This window comes from Miniopterus schreibersii (genome assembly GCF_964146895.1).
Source record: "Miniopterus schreibersii genome assembly, chromosome: 17".
Classification (NCBI taxonomy): Eukaryota; Metazoa; Chordata; class Mammalia; order Chiroptera; family Miniopteridae; genus Miniopterus; species Miniopterus schreibersii.
Genome location: NC_138117.1, coordinates 25,218,924 through 25,238,756, shown reverse-complemented (window position 1 = coordinate 25,238,756; position 19,833 = coordinate 25,218,924). Strand labels below are relative to the sequence as shown.

At 36.9% G+C, this 19,833-nt stretch overlaps 1 protein-coding gene across 9 annotated transcripts in view; it reads right to left on the bottom strand.

Annotated features, from left to right (window-relative positions):
* Positions 1-19,833, bottom strand: part of LOC308547006 (uncharacterized protein C8orf34) — a gene marked incomplete at its 3' end in the record, with an annotated part of 238,655 nt that overhangs the window by 169,117 nt on the left and 49,705 nt on the right. For all 9 annotated transcript variants that reach the window (XM_081116587.1, XM_081116588.1, XM_081116582.1 and 6 more), the window contains exons 3-6: positions 16,792-16,923; positions 13,530-13,658; positions 6,452-6,480; positions 927-1,099 (exon numbers count right to left, since the gene is read on the bottom strand). In XM_081116587.1, coding sequence (XP_080972713.1) covers positions 927-1,099; positions 6,452-6,480; positions 13,530-13,658; positions 16,792-16,923 — 463 coding nt within the window. The remainder of the gene's footprint in view (positions 1-926; positions 1,100-6,451; positions 6,481-13,529; positions 13,659-16,791; positions 16,924-19,833) is intronic.

Genomic DNA, 19,833 nt, shown 5'->3' with positions numbered 1-19,833 from the left:
CACAAAGGCAAGGAAAGTAAAAGAAAAATAAATGAACAGGACGACATCAAACTAAAAAGCATCTGCACAGCCAAAGGAGCCATCAACAAAACAACACGGCAACCAACCAAATGGCAGAAGACATGAGCAAACTTACCTCCAATAAGGTGCTAACATCCAAAACATATAAAGAACTAATAATAATATAACGCAACAACAACAAAGGCAACAATCCAATAAAGAAAAGGGTGGCAGAGGACATGAACTGACACTTTTCCCAAGAAGACATACAGATACATGAAAAGATGCTCAACTTCACTGGCTCCATGGGAAATGCAAACGAAGCCCGCAGTGAAATACCACCTCACCCCTGTTGGAATGGCTGTTATCAGTAAGTCAAGAAATAACAAGTGCTGGAAAGATGTGGAGGAAAGACACCCTCACACACTGCTGGTGGGAACGTAAACTGGCACGGCCACTATGGAAAACAGTATGGAGGTTCATCCAACAATTAAGAACAGAGCTACCATATGACCCAGCCACCCCTCTTCTGGGTATCTACCCGAAAAGACACAAACATTTATTCGTAAAGATACATGTACCTCCAGTTCTTAACAGTCAGCCATTCCCTGCCCAGTATGATAGAAAGTCTCAACTGACAGTTTATATCCTTGAAATCCTTTCTCTATTTGGTATTAGTAACAAAGACATGGTCATCTTCTTAGAAGCAAAGAAAAAAAAAACATCAAAACCAAAATCTAAAAGCAAATCTAGTAGCACTCTAATTTGAAAACAGAGAAATTAATTTTTATCTTGTGGAATCCAACACAATTTTCCATATAAAATTGCTAAGAGTTATTTCAACAAAATCATGCACTTGGATTTGTCTTCCCTTCACCTTGTAACGACTGGTAATATTCGGAACCTTGGATGCCATCTGGTCTTACCTTCCTGCGGGGCTGGAGCTGCTATCTTCACTCTCCCATTGTTCATTTTTACTTCTGGGAATTGGGGGCTGTAGCATTTCGGCCGCTAACGGATCAGCATCGTTCTCTTCTCGACCAATCCATTCTCCGATCACACGGGGTCTCAGAAGAGAGGAGTTAAACGCCACCGTTTCCTGAAGATGAGAAAAGAATGTGCCAGCTCAGGTTATTTCCTCTTATCAATAGGATGAGGGAATTTGTCTGGAGTTTCAACTGCTTCCTCAAAGCAAAACGTTCCTTTTTTCTTTCTGAATTAACTTGAAACCTCGGTGCTTTCCATCTCACTAGATGACTTACTGAATTAACGTAAAATTTCAGTTCCCTCCGTCTCTACTAGATGACTCGCTCTGTGTGCTTTGTGGTGATTCCGGAAGGTCACTGTCACAGTGACGTCTCTGACTTGGATTTGGGAGGCCGCAGGTGTGTTCTCAGGAAGGAGGGAGGGGGTGAGCATTTGTGGTGGAAGGAAGGGTGTGTTTTGAGGCCCACAGAGTGAAGGAGCTTGGTGTTGCTGGGAAATGGGAAATGATTTTGCAGGAGGAAACTGGAATGCAGTCAGGAAATAAAGAAGGGAGGAGACAGGCCTGGGAGGTGCTTTGCCTCCAGTTGTGAAGCGTTCGAGACCTTTAGGGATCCAGCTGAAGTTTAAACCAGGGCAAGAGCAATGACAGGTATGAGATGCTAATTCAAAACATGTTAAAGTGACCTCTTTTCAGAGACTTGGATACGATGTGGCTCTTTAAATGATATTTTTCCACATGTCAGTTAATCATTTAAATCAGGGGTGGGGAACCTTTTTTCTGCCAAGAGCCATTTGGATATTTATAACATCGTTCTTGCACCATACAAAATTATCAACTTGAAAGTTAGCTATGAAAAAAGCTCCTAGATTTATTGAATTTTGAGTCTTGCCTGTGGTTGCCTTGGCAGGGCCAGACCAAGTGATTTTGAAGGTTGTACACGGCCTGAGAGCCAGACGTTCCCCACCCCGATTTAAATGATATGATAATACTGATACGTGTAATTGCTAGGAACATCTTGGTAAGTGGAAAATGCAGGTTAAAAAAACAAAACCTATTGTATCATCTAATTTTGTTTAAAAATTCTAATAGATGTATATCCATCACTCATACAGGAATCAATTAATTCATTTTCTTATCTTTATTAAGACCTACTATGTGCCATATACTGCTTAATTTGTTGGGGAAAACAATTGTAAAACTAAAATTTAATAGTTTTATCTGGATGCAGAAACCACAGGTTAATTTTAATTTCTTCTTTTGGCATTTCCATGTTTTTTCAATACTCTATGATAAATGTACATTAGTCTTATAGTGAGAAAAAATGCAATTTAAAAATATCATGATCTGAGGAACATGGGCTTTGCTTAAATTATGTTTAGCTATAATTTTTAGCATTACAAGAATCTTGAAAAAGTCCTTAAAAATTTAGACCTGGCCTTCTGAGTCTTTACAGTTCTCAAAAACAATAGACAAATAAAACAATACAATACAAATACAGTATTACATCATATACAATGTAATGTTAATTAATATACAAATACAACACCAAAAGCAATATGTGAAATATGATTAGGATTAGGACATATTGGATGAACATTTATCCAAGTGACAACAAGCCCAGAAAGTACTTGGATATCTCAATATTAATTCCTGGCCTATATGAAGATGTAGCAGATATTTTAGTAACAGTGTTTGCATAACTTAGCAACTATTCTGAACTCCTTCCATATTTATATTCCCAGAGTCAGAAAATCAAAGCACTATGGCTTTCAGCTGTGAAGTCATGCAATCAAATTAATGTTTTGAAATATCTTGAAAGACATATTCATCTGCCACTATTTAATATCTGAAGTACAAGAATTAAAATTAGCATCAATATTGTTAAATTTTAAACCTAAATTTGTGCCTGAAAGAAAATGGAGACAGAGACATGTTTTAGGGTGAAAAAAAATCTATAAACATATCTACAGCTTCAGAATGAGTTTTGGTGTGTGTCTTTGAAATGTTACTTGTTCTCTGAATTTCATTTTCTCCAGCTGTAAAATGGTGATGATGGGAATTACAAAACCTGTTGTATCAGATGAATTATTAGGGTAGCACAGTGAAGCCAAAGAATTCTGTACGTATGCTAGACAGACCATCACTTAAAAATGTGAATTATATCAAACCACTTCTCTACGTGTGATATACCTGGAAAAAAACGGTAAAGGGAACTACAGGCATGGGCCAGGTGGGTAAGAATAGATGCTTACTTGTAAATATGGGCAGAGAAACAGCGCAGAGAATTGATGAGGCAGGATTCATCCCATAGGGTTTTATTTTATAGATAGTATATTTCAAAGATTGGATAATTAATTCCATTTTATTATTCTCATTTATGTCACGGGGCAGAATTGGGCTTAAAGATTTGTCTTACTGTAGGCTCAACAGATAAGAAACTGACCATTGTGACGAGCAATGAGTAGGTTCGGGCACTATAAAGGAAAGAGTAAAATAGGATTTAGAGTGGACTTTGATCAAAAGCTGAGAACTACAGAGAATGAGAAGAAAAACTCCTTGGTTGCTTATTGGAAACAAAATAAAATGAGAGATGCCTTTGCTGTTGGAACACAGAGCACAGAGAGAAAGATAAACAGTTTGATATGCAGCCTGTTTAACTCCAGCTGGCAGAAGAAATTTAGTGAGAAATAGCTGACGAGGAAAGCAATACAAAGAGCTGCAAACAGGGTCAGAAGAGTTAGGAGGTGAATATTTTATAGACAAAAAAAATGTGACTGTATTATTTTTATGTTATGGAATGCACAAAGCTTTTTTAATATCTGCCCCTTTAAAAAATTATTGTAACTCTAAAATTTCATGAACATAGTCTGTTTACCAGTAATAAATTAAAATAACATTTTTTGGATGTATTTATTTTTATTATTATATTAAAGACATAGGTGTCAGCTCAACACAAACTGTAAATCTTTCTGTTTGACTATTTTTTTAGTACCTGCCTGAGACACTTTTTCTTACTGAGGAAAACTGTGAGCTTTGTGGTCACCAGAGGGCACCATGGGGCAGGCTGTCCCTCTCCTCCAAGGTTGGCTCCAGGAAGGCAAAGGATGGTGGCTGTGACTCTGGAAGTCTGTTTCTTTTGTATTACCTGGTACTCTTGAAAATCAGGAGTGAGAGTGGGAATATTTTTTTTGTACTAACATAATTTTTTTTTCAATAAAAGCTTATTTAGCATGATAATTTGTGCCTTCCTCAATAAAAATGAAAAAATAAACATGCAATAAATTTCAGCAATTTTCATAAAGTGTTCAAAAATATTAATATGAAGAAAGAAAATGAAAATCAGCAATGTGTGCAACTTAGTTCAATGAAAACTCCTCACTAGTGCTTGGAAGAGAGGAGAGGGGATGTATCCTGGGGATAATCCTTGGATCCAAGTATCAGGGCAGCCACAATGTCATCCAGTGAAGGTGAAATCCATTTTCAGTTCAAAGAACAATTACTATGCTCTTTATCTCACCAAAAATGGTGTAGACACTAACTCAACTGCAAGCCAGAGCCCAGAACAAAGGGAAGGACAAGTAGAGTCACACAAACTAATTTATGGCTAAGGCATCCAGGACTTTGCCGAATATATTGGGAGGCGCAAATGAACCTAAAAATGATGATGATTATGTCTTTGTACTTAAAATGAACCTAGAGTATGTCTTCAAAAATACGGATTATTACATTTCTGCAAACCGGAAGGAAGATCATGGCATAAGAAGGAGATCAGTTTGGGCAAAGACAATGATGGACGCACAGAGGAAGCCCAGAAAAACAGGACAAAGCCAGACACACCATCTGTCACTTACTCCACCTGCTATTGTACACAGTCATGATCTAGTTTTTCATGGAGTTAATACAGATGGAAATTAAAATAATTTTAATATCATTAGGTAGTTTATTAAAGGGAATTCATATTTAAGAATATATTCATAAATTTTATTTATTTATTTAGTGTATATGTATTTTTATTAAATTCAAAAAGTATATTCCTGTTTGGGATAGAAAAATGCTAACTACTGTTTTTATAAAAATAATATAATTATTATATTATAGTTTATTTTAAAATGTCATGATTGTATGATCGCATTTTGTTAAATACTTTCTACCATTTTCTTTCTATTGATGTATCTAGCCACCAAGCCAAATTCAATACGTTTTCTGTTTGAAGAGATATTTGTATCAATGTTCACCAAATATTGATGGCTAATTCTAGGTGCTTCTCCCTTTTCCAACTACATATCTCATGTCAAAAAAATTTTTTCAGCCAAAACAACATATCACAACAGATTGAATGCAGAAGTAGATATGAAAATTCAGCAGTTTTCAATTAAGCCAGGCATTTTTTAAACTGTAAAGGGATTTTTTAAACTGTAAATAATGTAACTTTCTCACAAGTACCTTACTTTGAAAAATAAACTATTTTTTCATAAAAGCATTTTTGTTAATGTAATGGTTCTGTCACAGATATTTTTAAATAAATGCATGTAAAGTTTTAATCAGTTTTAATTTCTAACATGGTAACTATTAACAGATTTAACTTACACAAACCAAAGCTTTTTGGGGTCCTCTATAATTTTTAAGATTGTAAAGGGGCCCCAAGACCAAGAAAATGAGAACTTCTATCCCAAATGTGTAACACTAAATGTATAACACTAAATGTATAACTCTAAATCAAATCTTTCTTATGAGCAACAACTCATATAAACATGTTTAACAGACAATTCAAAATAATCCAAAAGAGAACTCTTGATGCTATCCCAACCTGCCAATTTTACTCTCTCCCCAGTTTTTCTAATTTTGTTAAGTGGCACCACAGTTCACTTAGTTTCTCATCTCCTAAACCTGAGAATCATCACTGACTGATCTCTTCTACTACTCCCCAGATCCAATTCATGGCAAGTTCCATTGATGCTACTGCTAATCATATCACTTCTCACTACCCTCACAACTATCACTAGGGCAAGGCATCATCGTATACTCTTGGCATCTTAAAATTAAACAAACAAACAAACAAAAAACGTACTGAGTAAGGTTTACAAAGAGTAGCTATAGAAAAGAACAAATGTCTTCCATATCATCACCGTCATCATCACCGTAATATAAACACAGTAGAATCCAAATAGTTTAAATAATACAATAGTATTGGTTTTCATTTTTAATATAGTTGTTAATTATCACAATGATTCAGTTTTCTCTAACCAAATTCAAAAACCTTTAACTCAAAAGAATAAGTGATATTATATATTTCATATAACAACTTTCATTAAAAATCTAAGCATATAAACTTTGAAAATTTTAAAATGTTAGCACCAAATAAATTATATTTGAACATTTTGTTTCAAGAACTTTTTCATTTAGACAGAGGATTAAAACCTAAATTCTCTATGTTATTTTCATTAGATGCATAGTTCAACTTACCTTATCGAGTTCATCTGAAATTGCAATACCTGGGATTCAAGAGAGATTTATAAAAATGTTTTAGAAGCAATCTTTAATAATCTAATGTTAAAAACAAAGACAAAAGTTCTATTTGTAAAACTAGTGAATTTTCCATTCTATTTTTTTTATTAGTGCTTCAAAATAATGTGGCACATCCTTTCTACTCATGAAAACAAATTAGAAATTTAAGTCAACTACAACAGCACAAACCGCTGAAACAATGAAAATGAGGAAACAAAACCAAAGCAAGTACCATACTCGTTGTTAGATGCACAGCTAATGCACAAAAAAAAATGTGGGGATGCAGCCTTTATTTTATAATGACAACCACGTTCTACTTAGCTCATTACAGTTTTGTTCATGCTTGTGAACTGATTGAGACCCCTGAAGTGATAAAATATTAAGGCAGAATGGTGGTTGGAGGTCATTTATTTTAATTCCCTCATTTTGCAGATGAAGTTACAGGCTAAAGAGCTTCAGGAATTTGTTCCACCGTCTCTTAGATTCACAGATTCTTAAGCCAATGGACCAATGACTCTTCCTCACAAATCCCCTTCTCACCATCCACACATTCCTCACTGTGCATCTGTCTAATTTCTGTCTTTACCATTCCTCCAAAATTTTTTTAAGCCAGCAAGGTAAAAAGTTTAGTCCTGAATTTACTTCTGTGATAATAAATGCTGTTAAGCTCCCTCTCTTGAAACGCTGTCTTCTTTTCTACTCTCCGGCTTGTCTCCTTCACAGGAATCTTGTTCTTTGGGGGAAGGGAGTCCTTTCCTGAAATGTCAAGTGTTCTTTGCTGAGCTGTCTTTCTTTTCAGTTGATATACTTCCCGGGGTTATCTAACCTACACCATTGACATTTTTATTTCTCTATATGGTGATGATTAACAAGTCTTTATCTCCAGCACAGACTTTCTTCCTGAGCTAGTTGCTGAATTTCTATGGGCGTTTCAGTCTCAACATATCAGGCCAAAGACATCACCCTCCCTTCATATCACGTCCCCTTTTTCTAAATGATACTGTGCCTAGAGCTAAACAGTGGTCCTGTGGCCAGGCACTGGAGCTAGGGTGGCCAGCCCTCAGGTTTGGGGCACAGGGCAGGGGAATATGGTTTCTAACCCCAGGGTGGGGTGGGCAAAGAGACAAGGAAAGGTCTGAAGTCTGAAATCCAAGGGAACACAGAGATTGAAGCTAGCTAAAATTCAGCAGACTATAAAGTACAAGACAGAATGAGCTGTGTTAGGAAAGAGATCCTCAACATAGTCTCAAGAAAATATGCCTACCCGGCCGGCGTGGCTCAGTGGTTGAGCATTAACCCAGGAACCAGGAGATCCCGGTTGGATTCCCGGTCAGGGCACATGCCCGGGTTGTGGGCTCCACCCCTAGGAGGGGGCGTGCAGGAGGCAGCCCATCAATGACTCATCATTGATGTTTCTATCTCTGTCTCCCTCTCCCTTCCTCTCTTTGAAATTAATTTAAAATATATATACATATATATATATACACATATATATACACATATATATATACACATATATATATATATGTACACTTTTTTTTTTAAAGAAAGAAAATATGCCTGAGTAAACACGTGCTCAGGCACAGAAGGTCTGTAAGGGGTACTTCATGGGTTCCTAGATCCTCTCCCACTCCACTAACCTAATGAATCAATTACATACAAAGCAAAAAAAGACTGTCCTGCTACATCTCAGGAAGTGGCACATTCTTCCCCTTATAGATAAGACTAGAAGGACAGGTGTATTATTTGAGACTCATTCGTCATAGCAATATTCTATACAATTATTTTTTTTCAGTAAAAGTAATTGGCAACTAAGAATTTTATGTGTTACTACACTAAGAAAAGAGTCTAGCTACCACTTTGGGAATTCTGGGTGACCTAAGCGTAACAATTATTCAAGGACTTGCTGTATTAATTAGCTCCCTCGAACACTGCAAGGAGAGAGGGCTTGGGGAACGAGCAGCATTGCAGCCGGCCAGTATCTGTACTGATGTGTGTGGTGGGCTCGGGGACATAATGGGTTCACGGTGGGGGAGGGCACGTGAGAGCAATGAGATCCCAAGGCTTTCGGAGCAATTATAAACATTTGTAAAAGCCTAACATAAGCACACATCGATGAATGTTTGGGTTTAAAAATACATATAAAATTACAAATGGTCACTTGGAATAACTCAGATTTCAGGATAATGTATGAAATTTTAGAGAACACCAAATGGTTTATGTCACAGTCTATAATATATTTAAAATAATAATTTCAGTTTATAAAAACAAAATAAATATTTTAAATGCTTACATTTGCATTTAATACAACAAAAATGTTCCTTTCCAATATGAATTCAAGATTAAAACTGAATATATTGTTTAAAAATAAATATTTAAAAGATTTATCTACTTTAAAAAGAGGGAAAGAGTAGATACATAAAACAAAATTATCTTTCTCATCCAAAGGCTTTATAAAACATAGATTGTTGGACTTAGATAACCCATGATCTCATTGTCTGAGATTTTTGAAACACTCTTGATTTTTTTTTAAACTTTTTGCATTAATACCCTTGGCCCTGCAAAAAAGAGTTTTCTCATTAAATTTTTAGAAAGCTATCAGTTAATCTTTAAATTTCTTTTACACCTCAGTTTATAAATCCATTATTCATAAAGAGAACAATAATACTTCATCTATCTAGACTGTAGCCAAGAACAAACAAGTAAGTCAAAAGGCCTCTGAATAGTCAAAATCTGTGTCACACAGAACTTGCCCGTCACCCATGAGCTAGCTCCTTGGATCCTCTGTCCACTGACCACCACTCTCAGCTTTAGCAACTATCAGTAGCTGTTTTGCAAAGCCAAGAAATGTTACCAGTGGAAAATGGAGATGAAGAGAAAGGTTGCCATGAAGACATACTAACCTACTAAGAAGTGATGGGTCCCAGAATAAAATGCAAACTAGGTAAATGGGAGACTTGTCTTGGGGAAATAAATATGCCTCTAATAGTTTGAAGTGTTTGCTCAGACATATTTGCTCAGATACCATTGTTATATTTTTTAAACATTTACATATTTTGATGATTTGCCTAATAAATTATCTAAATAATTCTCCATTCTATTACACATAGTTACTTCCGCTCCCTATTATCAACGTCTAATTACTTAGAGTATTTTTCACTTTTTTAATTTTGCTTTTAATCAAAACTTAAACTGGCTAAAAGCAGTTGAAAGAATTTTAAAGAAATGCCTCTTTCCAGAAGCATGAAGCTCCAATGGGAACCATTTACAGTGAGCAGCCAGGATATTTCTCCTAGTGCCTAGCACAACCTTCACAGCTATTCATGAACTCTTAAAAGCCATACTATTTTAAGATAGTATTTTCAAAAGATGTAGGAACTTGGGAGCAGTGGTGAACAGAAAATATGTACGAGAAAATGTAGTGAGTGGGTTTCTGCAATACGTTGTAAAGGAGAAAGGCCCAGGATTTGATGGTGGGACTCGATGCTGCAACCCATGGTCTTCCTAAACACCAAACTGAGATCTTAAAGGAAATTTTGTCCAAACAGAGTAGTCAGGCTACAAGTCCCTATAGCACAGAAGTCCCCACCCCCCACGCCCCTTCTACCCAGACTTCCATTTTCATGGCCTTTATTACCAGTCTCATCCTTGATGCGTCAACAACACAAAATTTTCTTTTCTTTCACATACCTTCTCACACACATGCTTCTCTCTCTACGAGAACATCCCTCTCCGTGAAACATCTCAGCCTCCTTTTACCTTGGCTAGACTCTATTCCGGTATACCCTCAGCGGGTTATCCCTGAGCCTGGGGGCTCTTCTATGCCTCCAGAGCTTTCCCAAAGCACCCTTCGCAAGGCTTTTTGCAAACATCTCCCCATTAAAGGTAAACTCGAGGTCTGGGTGCACGTAGTGACCACCTCTGTACTCCCGCATAAATGCCTGGAGACTGGATAAATGAATGCTGGGATGAACGAACAAACAATTGCCACATTATCTGCTTTGATTTTCCTGCACAGGCTGATACTCTCTAACTCAGAGATTTTCAGCTGGTGTGCCACAAGAATTTTTAATACATGCAATACCTGACTATTTAGTCATGAGCACTGACCTCTTTTCCCTTACACTGCCAAATAAAAATGACAGCAGCCAGCACAATAGCCATCCAGTGTAAATGCATCAAAATTATACTTTTTTTTGTCAGATCAGCAAAAAATATTATACAGTTTTTGGTGTGTCTCAGAATTTTAGTGATTAGTTTATGTGTGCCATGAGATGAGAAATGTTGAAAATTGTTGCTCGAACTTCTCAGGCTGTTTGTCAGACAAGACTTTCTGGGTATGTTCTTGACTGACATACTCAAAACCATGTGTTGTTTTTTTTCTTGGATGAATGCAGATTGTTATTATCAGTCATGGAGCACAAATATCTGTCCACTGTTCTACCAACAGCTTACATTTTTCCTTGGTAAGGCTCCAGCCAGTATTGTCACATGAACTATGATCTACAGATCAATGCCTGGATGGACTGAAGATTTATAGTATCATTGCCTCAGTTCAGAGAAATCTGCCAAAAGTAGCAAAAGCATTAGGTTCAAAAAGTATTAGAAGTCTTGCTACCCTGGGAGAGCACCTCATGAGCAAAGGGTTGTGTTGACCAATGTCATATAATAGGGAGCTGCTGCTCTTTAGCTTTTAGTTTATTTATTTACCTATTTACTTAACTATTTTTAAGCACAATTCCTTCAATAGATAAGCCACGATAAAAGCCAAAGATATTAAATCTATAAACACCAAAACACATGTAATCTGAGACCAGACGCCCACACTTAGAGAAGAAGATGGGGAACCTGCAGTGAAGAAAGAGTGAGGGTGGGGTCTCAGAGAAGAGGGGTCAGGAAGAAACGAAGCCAGAGGTAACGAATCCTGAGTTCTGTATGCACTAATCATTGTGCTTTGTGCTGGGGAGTCCAGGCTCAGAGGGCCCTGCCCGCAGGAAGCTCAGAGTCCAGAGAGGGGATAAGTGAACATTAGATAATAGCAGATAAGTATATTCAGAGAAAAGTACAGCAGCACAAAAATACAGGCATCAAATTCAGTCCAGAGGGGACAGCAACAGAGAATCAGCTTGGAGGAAGAAGCTTTGAGCTGAGGCTAAAGAGAGGAGTAGGATTTCACTTGGGGGAAATGGAAGCAGTGGAGGGAAGCAGGGGTGAGATTTCAGGGGACGTAGACAGCATAAGCAAATGCATGAAATAAGGAACATCAGTGAGGGTGAAAAATTCTCATGTTGCTGGTGCATAAATAGCCTGGTAAGCATGAGAGGTAATACCAGAGACATGATTAGGGCCAGGTCATACAGCACCCTCTATAGGTTTCAGGAAGCCATTGAATATCTGAGACAAGTGAGTGTCAGGTTTTCACTTTAGATCCATCACACTGGTGGCAGTGAGAGCCAATGAGGAAGAAAAAATAAGTTAAGAGTGTGGGCAAGACAGTTATTTGTTTCTCGAACCATCCAATAGTTCTGCTGGACAAACAAGCTAGACTACATTTCCTGGCCTCCCTTACCCTTAGCTGTGGAATGTGGGCAAATATAAGGCTCTGTGTTTCCATTTCTAGGCATTAGAAGCCTCCCCCGTAATCCTCTCCTCTCTCCTTCTGCTTCAGCAGGACCCCTGGAAGTCATGTGCTGAAGATGGCAGAATAACAGATGGAAATAGTCTGCACCACTGGCTCACTTCACAGGCTATTCCCTGAGTGAGAAAGTTCTTATATTGTATGAAACCACAAGATTTTGGTGATGAGGCTCCCCTAACATAAGGTTATGGCAATATAGCCAGACACAAGCTCAGTAAGGGCAGGGACTGTGCCTGTTTTTCCTGACATGGGGCAGGAATGAAATGGAACATGTTAAATGGATAAACCAATGATCTAGGCAATGTCATTGGGAATGTGAACTAGGGGGTACTAATAGGTCTGGAGAAGAGACTAAGACCCAAGACATACTTTAGAAGGAAAATGAGCAAGATTTGGTAAGAATTGATTTTGGACAGTTAAGGGGGAGAGAAAAGAGTCCAGAAGGGCTCCAGTTCAGGTGGGTGAGTAAGCAATGGCGCCACCATCTGAGGCAGAGCATGCAGAAGAATGGTCACGCCTGAAGGAGATACGATCTACTCTGACATATTGAATTTAGCATGGCAGTGAGATATCCAGGTGGAGATATGTTTTAGGCATTTTGTTTCAAAAGCATATAGAGTCTGAATGGGAAAGACAGTTAGTCCTTGCCTAATGTCACCAATAGGTTCTGCAATTTTAAGCCAAGTGACATACAATAAAACCAATTTACAATAGGCTGGTTGATATAAACAAAATTTTCTACGGTATCGCATCAAGATTTATAGATATTAGTATAAACCCTTGACATATTAACAGGATAAAGTTATTTTCACGAACATAGTATAGCAATAAACTGAAAACTCACTTTATCATTTTTGCTCCAAAAGCAAATCACAGGTGGCAGAGTAAAACCTCTAACCTAGGCCCTTGGATTACAGAATCATTGCTTTTACAAAAAGTATGTCACAAGACACTGTGCTAAGCTCTGAAAGGATTTTAACAAGAATCTGGCCCAGTTACTAGCCTTAAGAAATGTAGAGACATTAAAAACTCATGGAAGCAATAGGAGTGTGTGTTAAATAAGGTGGCATAAATCAAAAGGTGTTCAAAAGAGAAGAATGAATAAGACACCATTAGGTGTACACCTTGGTAACACATACATTGTAGAGAGAGGGAGTCAAATAACCATGGGGGGAGGGGGATGTCTATAGCGCCTCCTATTCTGTATAAATAGTCTTCCCATTAATCTGTGTGATATGCAAGATCAATCCTCAGTTCCAATCTCTTTCCTTTAGAACTCCTCAATCTTTCCCAGAATTTTAATAAGGATGTTGGAAATGTGTTATCGACAATATTAATGAATGTTTCTACTTTAATATTGGTTAGGAATTTCAATTATAATTAAATAACTGAACTTACTTCGAGAGAGCTTCTCAAGGGCTTTTCCCAGCTTCCTGCTCTCTTGAAGGATGTGGTTCAATTCATCAAAATCACGGTTTTCTGGTTTAGTTCGCCAGTTCCACTTAGGATGATCTACTGACCTTGACACTACGTTTAAAAAAAATGATTACTTCATAAGCATGCTACATAGTGATAAAAACAAAATTCATCATTATGTGAAAGATTGTATCAAGATCATGTACAGAATTAAAATGTTTGTCTTAGAAATGGTTTTCTTGTAAGCAAACAGTGGGGGAATTATAAAGCTGGGTTTTAAGAAATGTTTTAAATGAACAAGTAGAGGGAAGTGTGATGGTGTGTATAGAAAAAAGAAAATTCAGGTACAGATTTAAAACTCATAATTTATATAATTTAAGGAAAACATATAAGTAAAATAGATTATGTTTATATTCTGGCAGCTTAAAAATAATCACTAACTTCTTTATCAGCAATTAGTAAATATTTCTAAGACATTCTTGTTGTCTTCTAATAAAACATAGAAGATTGTACTTATGTTCATTTCCCTTCAAATTCCAAACTACCACTAAAAGTATGTTGCAGTAAAGGGATTTTATTTATTTATTTATTTATTTTGGACAACAAATTAGTTAAACCAGGAGAGAAGACATTATTAAGCAAGAAATAGTACCATAGTTTATTGGAAGATGCAAAATGGATTGATGAGTGGTAAACAAATTCAGCAAACTAGAGAATATTGAAATCTAGTCCCTGAAGAGAGAGATGCCCTCCAATAGTGGACATTTCAGACCATTTAAGCATTAAAGCATCAATAGAGGACCAATGAGAAAGGAATAAAAATATAAAAACTTTATAAAGTTTACGAAGTTATTCAGATTGGAAAAATTCATTGAATGTCCAGTATAATTCAAGGCATATTATCATGAAATTTTACAACAGTGGCAATAAAGAAAAGCTCTTAAAAGCTGTCAGAAAAAAAACAGCAAATCAAATTGTCATCAGACTTCTCAATAGCAACACTTCTCCCCAGAAGACAGGGGAGAAATTCCTTCAAAATTTCAACTGAAGATTACTTCCAACTTAGAATTTTATACCCAACTAAAGGATCAATCAAGATACTTGCAAGGACTCAAAATTTATTTTGCAAGCACTTTTTTTTTTTCCAGAAAGCTCCTGGTAGAGGTTCTCCACCAGAATGAAAAGTGGAAAGACTTCGGACTCAGGGAACAGGTGGTCCTCCATAAGAAAAAGGGATAACAGTGAAGAGCAATCTTGGGAGACAGGTGAGAAAGTGGCTAGGAACCAAGGAGCCAAGACTGTAGCAAGAGGAAAGAGGGCTGGAAATTACCATATACTATCAAGAATTTTCTTTTTTTAATTTACAAAAGAAGAAAATAAATTTTTGAAAAATTAGTCCCAATTAATATTACTGAATAACCAACAGACATGGCCAGCTGCCAAATCATCCCAGCCCTTGCAGACCTACCAACTGAATGCACCAACATGGCAAGCCCAGATGAGACCAGCAGAAGAACTGCCCCGTCAATCGATTGAATCATAAGAAATTATAAACTGATGTTCTCTTCAGCCACTGAGTTTTAGGGAGGATTTATGATAGAGAACTGATACAACACTCAAGGATTTTCCTTAGCAACTATCAAGAGGAACTACAGAAAAATGTAAATATTTTGTAGCTTGTGATGATTTGATACATACATACATATATATCCAATTCATCAAGGAAACCAAAATCTAGAACAATCAAGGCCACAGTATTATCATGGTCTAATCAACTACACTGGGTGATTCCTCTTTTACTGCCTATGTTTTGGGAGCATAAATTGTGTTTTTCTTTTGACATCCCATTTTAACTCATCTACTGATTTTTTATTTATGACATTTTATGCTTCGTAGTGTTGCTTTACATATAATATGCACTTTAACCTATCCTAGTATAAGTTCAGAAGATATTTTATTACTTCAGGAACAATTTAATATATTTTGACAATGTATTTCTAATTAATAATTCTGAATCCTATGTTCTTATTGTTATATATGTAATCTCTACATATACTATAAAAAACTCACTTTGTTATTAATTTTGCTTTAAAAAGCTAACAGTTGGGAGGAACCAGAGGTTGGGAGTAGGTCACTTGAACAGAAGGAGATATCATCTGATGCCAGATCACCAGCAACATTCTGTGACTTGGCAGCATCCTGAAAGGAGCACAGGCTCTGTAGAATGAGCAGCCTTTTAGCATTCTTCTCTAAAATTGATGGGATCCAGTACTGGCCCCTTTAAAACTGGTAAGCCTCTAGCATTATGGGTTTATCATTGGGGAGGGGAGGGGTGGTAAGGAGGAAGGGAATGAGTGAGGGAGGGAAAGACAGGGACAGACAGACACAAAGAGAAAGTGAAACAGAAATAAACATAGGGGCCCAGCTGGACATGGCTCAGCGGTTGAGCATCAACCTAGGACCCAGGAGATTGTGGTGCAGTTCCTGGTCAGGGCACATGCCTGGGTTGTAGGCTCGATCCCTGGTGGGGGCCGTGCAGGAGGCAGACGATCAATGACTCTCTCTCATCATTGATGTTTCTATCTCTCTCTCTCCCTTTGCCTTCTTCTCACTGAAATCAATAAAGATATATTAGAAAGAGAGAGGGAGGGAGGGAGGGAGGGAGGGAGGGAGGGAGGGAGGGAGGGAGGGAGGGAGGAAGATAGGGGCTTCAGTAATAAATAATAAGTAGGACTTCAGGGAAATAATGGGTGAAGGACTTTATAAAATTTTGTTAAATGTTTTGAGTGCAAATCTCCTTCACTCCTCTAAAAGATTTAATTTGCCTTCATGTACTTTATTAAATGTAGGGTGGGTGTTGCTTTGAATATAATACAATGCTGCAACTCGTCATAAGAGGCAAGGGACCCATTCCAGGCAATATGCATTCTTAAGAGTATGCTCAAGAAGGTCTAAGCCTATCGCATATGTAGGTGCTAGGTGGAGGGGGACAGAGGAGGGAGGAAATGGGGGACATCTGTAATACTGTCAACAATAAAAAATAAATTAAAAAAAAGAATATGAATAAGTTACTGGATATCAATAAAGCTCAATGCTGATGCTGAAATAAATAAAAAATTCATTAAGATTAATAGCCAGAAATATCAAATAGAAAGTGCAGCTTCTATTCTTACCTTTTCTTTTGCTTTATTAATAACATAGACTTATATACATTAAGTAATTTTTGAATGACAAACTTCCTTACATGATTTGGATTCTGGTGATGGTGGAGAAATATTAGACACAGCAAGGTCACTTTTTGACTTTTTTGGCTTCTTTGCACTTAATTGCCAAGGCTTATCATAGCTTCTCAAATCCCTTCTTGTTCCTTTATGTTCTGTTAAAACAAACAAACAAACAAACATATAAATATATATCCTCAGTAATAAATGATTTCAAGAGTCATAAAAAACTAAATTCATGAACTCATTAGGTGCACTCAAAAAAACCTATAGGTCACCTTCCAGCAAATATAATGCAAATATCCAAAAGCATGTGTTGCTTAATTTCCCCTGTAAATTTTAGTTATCAATTTGATATGAATCAGTTTGTATAGGAATATGATTAAGATCATTTTAAACTGTGAAATTATTTGAAAGGCTTTTAAAGGCATGGGTTGCCATTACTTAAAATAAGCATACACACTTCTCATCCCATTAACCTGACTACTCCTTCTGTCTCATTCATTGCTTCCTCACCTTCCTCTTTCATCTAGGTGGTATTCTTTAGAGTTTCCTTCTGTCTTCTTGTTTAAATTTATAAGTTTCCAAATCACCCTACCTTTATGAAAGACCCATACATCTTTCTCTGGCCACCCTCTTATAAATACCAAATAGACATCATGATACATCATATGGATTCCTCAAATGTTCATGTTAAGGTTGTACTTAACTAGGTGTTATCCAATTTTTCTATCTCTGACATTCCATTAAATACCAAAAGGGGTATAAATATTCTAAAGCACTAGGAACTGAAATATTTGTCTGTGGTCTGCCAGAACCGAGCTGGTATTTCTACAGATAGGATTAAGACAAAGAGAGGCGAATCAGGAAGATATTGGAGGATTTCAAGACATCCACAAAGCTTGCCCCTATCTCAGAGTTATCTCCTTATGTTGTTTCATAATCTCTCAGAATTTTTCTTTCTACATCCATCCTAGCATCATAATTTCTTCTAATGCAATATGGGTAAAGGAACAAAGAATGCTGTTTATAAAATATAGCATCTCATGATACAAAGAAAAGCTAAAAGGAACCAGAGAGAAAAGATACATTGGACTTTGTGACTTTTTAAATTCTCTGCTACTGGCAAGGAAAAAAGTCCACATTAAATAATCTAGTAATAATATTTTTCTTATTTAGTTGTCTGAAAAGAAATGAGGCAGAAAGTCACTCATCAGTTTAGCAGAGACCCACAGGATTCGACTGATACTGGAAATTTTAGTAGCAGCTATGATTTTACCTCTCTCTAAAATTTTTAAAAGTATTCAAAAAGTTCTAAGCTATATGGTGAGAGGACAAATTAGAGCCCACCTATACATTTATTGACAATCATAAAACTGGGCAGAACAGTCTTCATTTCAATTTGAATAAACAAAAAATATGATTTTAAGAAAATAAATATACAAATCAAGAATACAACATTCAAGATGCAAAGGAAACTGATAGTTTTACAAAAGATTTATTATTGAAAGTGTTCAAATTTTAGATTGTGGTTAACTTGTCAATAAAAATAAAAGACAATGGATTCTTTGAACCAAAAAGAAATGAGAGGGGAGATAGGCTAACCAGCCTATGATAAAAATATAAGTGCAGACAGAAATAAAAAAAGATGAGATAAGGAAATACAGAAAGGGAGCTGAAATGCAATACGGACACTTAAATTTGTGTTCAAAGTCAGGAAGAGAAAACTGATGCTATAGGAAATTGAATCGGTGACACAGAGAACACATTGACAAATAAATCCCCCTAGGAGTTAGCCTATAGAGAAAGGCAAATACCACGTGAAATGGAATGAGAGGAAGAGAGAACAGTACTTCCACATACTTGATTTTCCTTAAGAAGAAATCAAAATAGAAGCAACAGATACGTACACAAAAGGGAGATGTTCCAAGCTTACGACCTGGATTTGCTGGTTGAAAGGATTCAGTGAACATAAAGAAAAGTTAAAGAAAAGAGACAAACATGTAGATGTATTCCCAGTAAACTTTTGAATGTCAAAAATAAAAAGAAAGCAAATCCCATTAGTGTTTAAAAAGAAAATTAGAATATCTAAAAAGGAATAAAAATAAGGCTGCTTTCAGGTTTGTCCTTGACAATATTAAATGACAAACTTTTGAAAGGATGTTGTGTCCCAAGTTGCTAGATACACTTAAAGGCAATAAGAGGACATTTTAAGATATTTTAAAAAATAATTACACCCATTTACTCTAAATATTGAGACATTTTCTCGCTAATTAGGACACAAACCAAAAGAAACAACTCGAAATTGCAGTCAAGGTTTAAACTGGCATTATTTATTTTCAGCCGAATTAAAATTTCTTTAGTTACATTCAGATCTGTGAGTTATTCTATGCTTTCCTTCTCCCTTTTGTCATACTCTTCCCTCCTCTTCGCCTTCTGGAGCATATATTTCATGGTAAACACACACTGTTTTCAATCCCCTCCCCTTTCATGCCTTAAGAGACACCTCATTCCTCCCACAAGTGTTCCCTGCCCTGCAGCTTCCCAGACTGGAGAGGGTTCATCCCGCCTTGTGGCACTCGCCCAGGCTGGGTCTGCCTGGTCCATCGACGTTAGGCTGAAAGTGCCTCCTGTTGTGGTTAATGCTGCCTGTCTACACTACTCACCACTCTTCACTATTGCCATCTTTCTGTCCCTGATCTGTCTCTCAAGGCCCTGCTCAAGATACTGGCACAGTCCCCCTTGACCTTTCAACAACCTGGATGAAACCCTGGTGGCCTCTTCATCCTTAGACAAACCATGCATTAAGCCTCAGATTTCCTTGTCTTCCTCAACTTTAAAAGCTTCACTACCCTGATGCTTAAGCCACTCCCAAATTAAGGCCACCCACAGGACTTTCTCATCATCTGGAATTATTCTACCTCAAGAGTCTCAAAAAGCACAACCTGCTGGCCTTCTGTACCTCTCATATTTTCCCTGCACCTGCCCTTCCACTGCCCCCCTGCAGGTCTTCAGCTCTCTGCTTCCCTTTTCATGTCTAACCTTCTCCTTTCCTTGTTCACTCC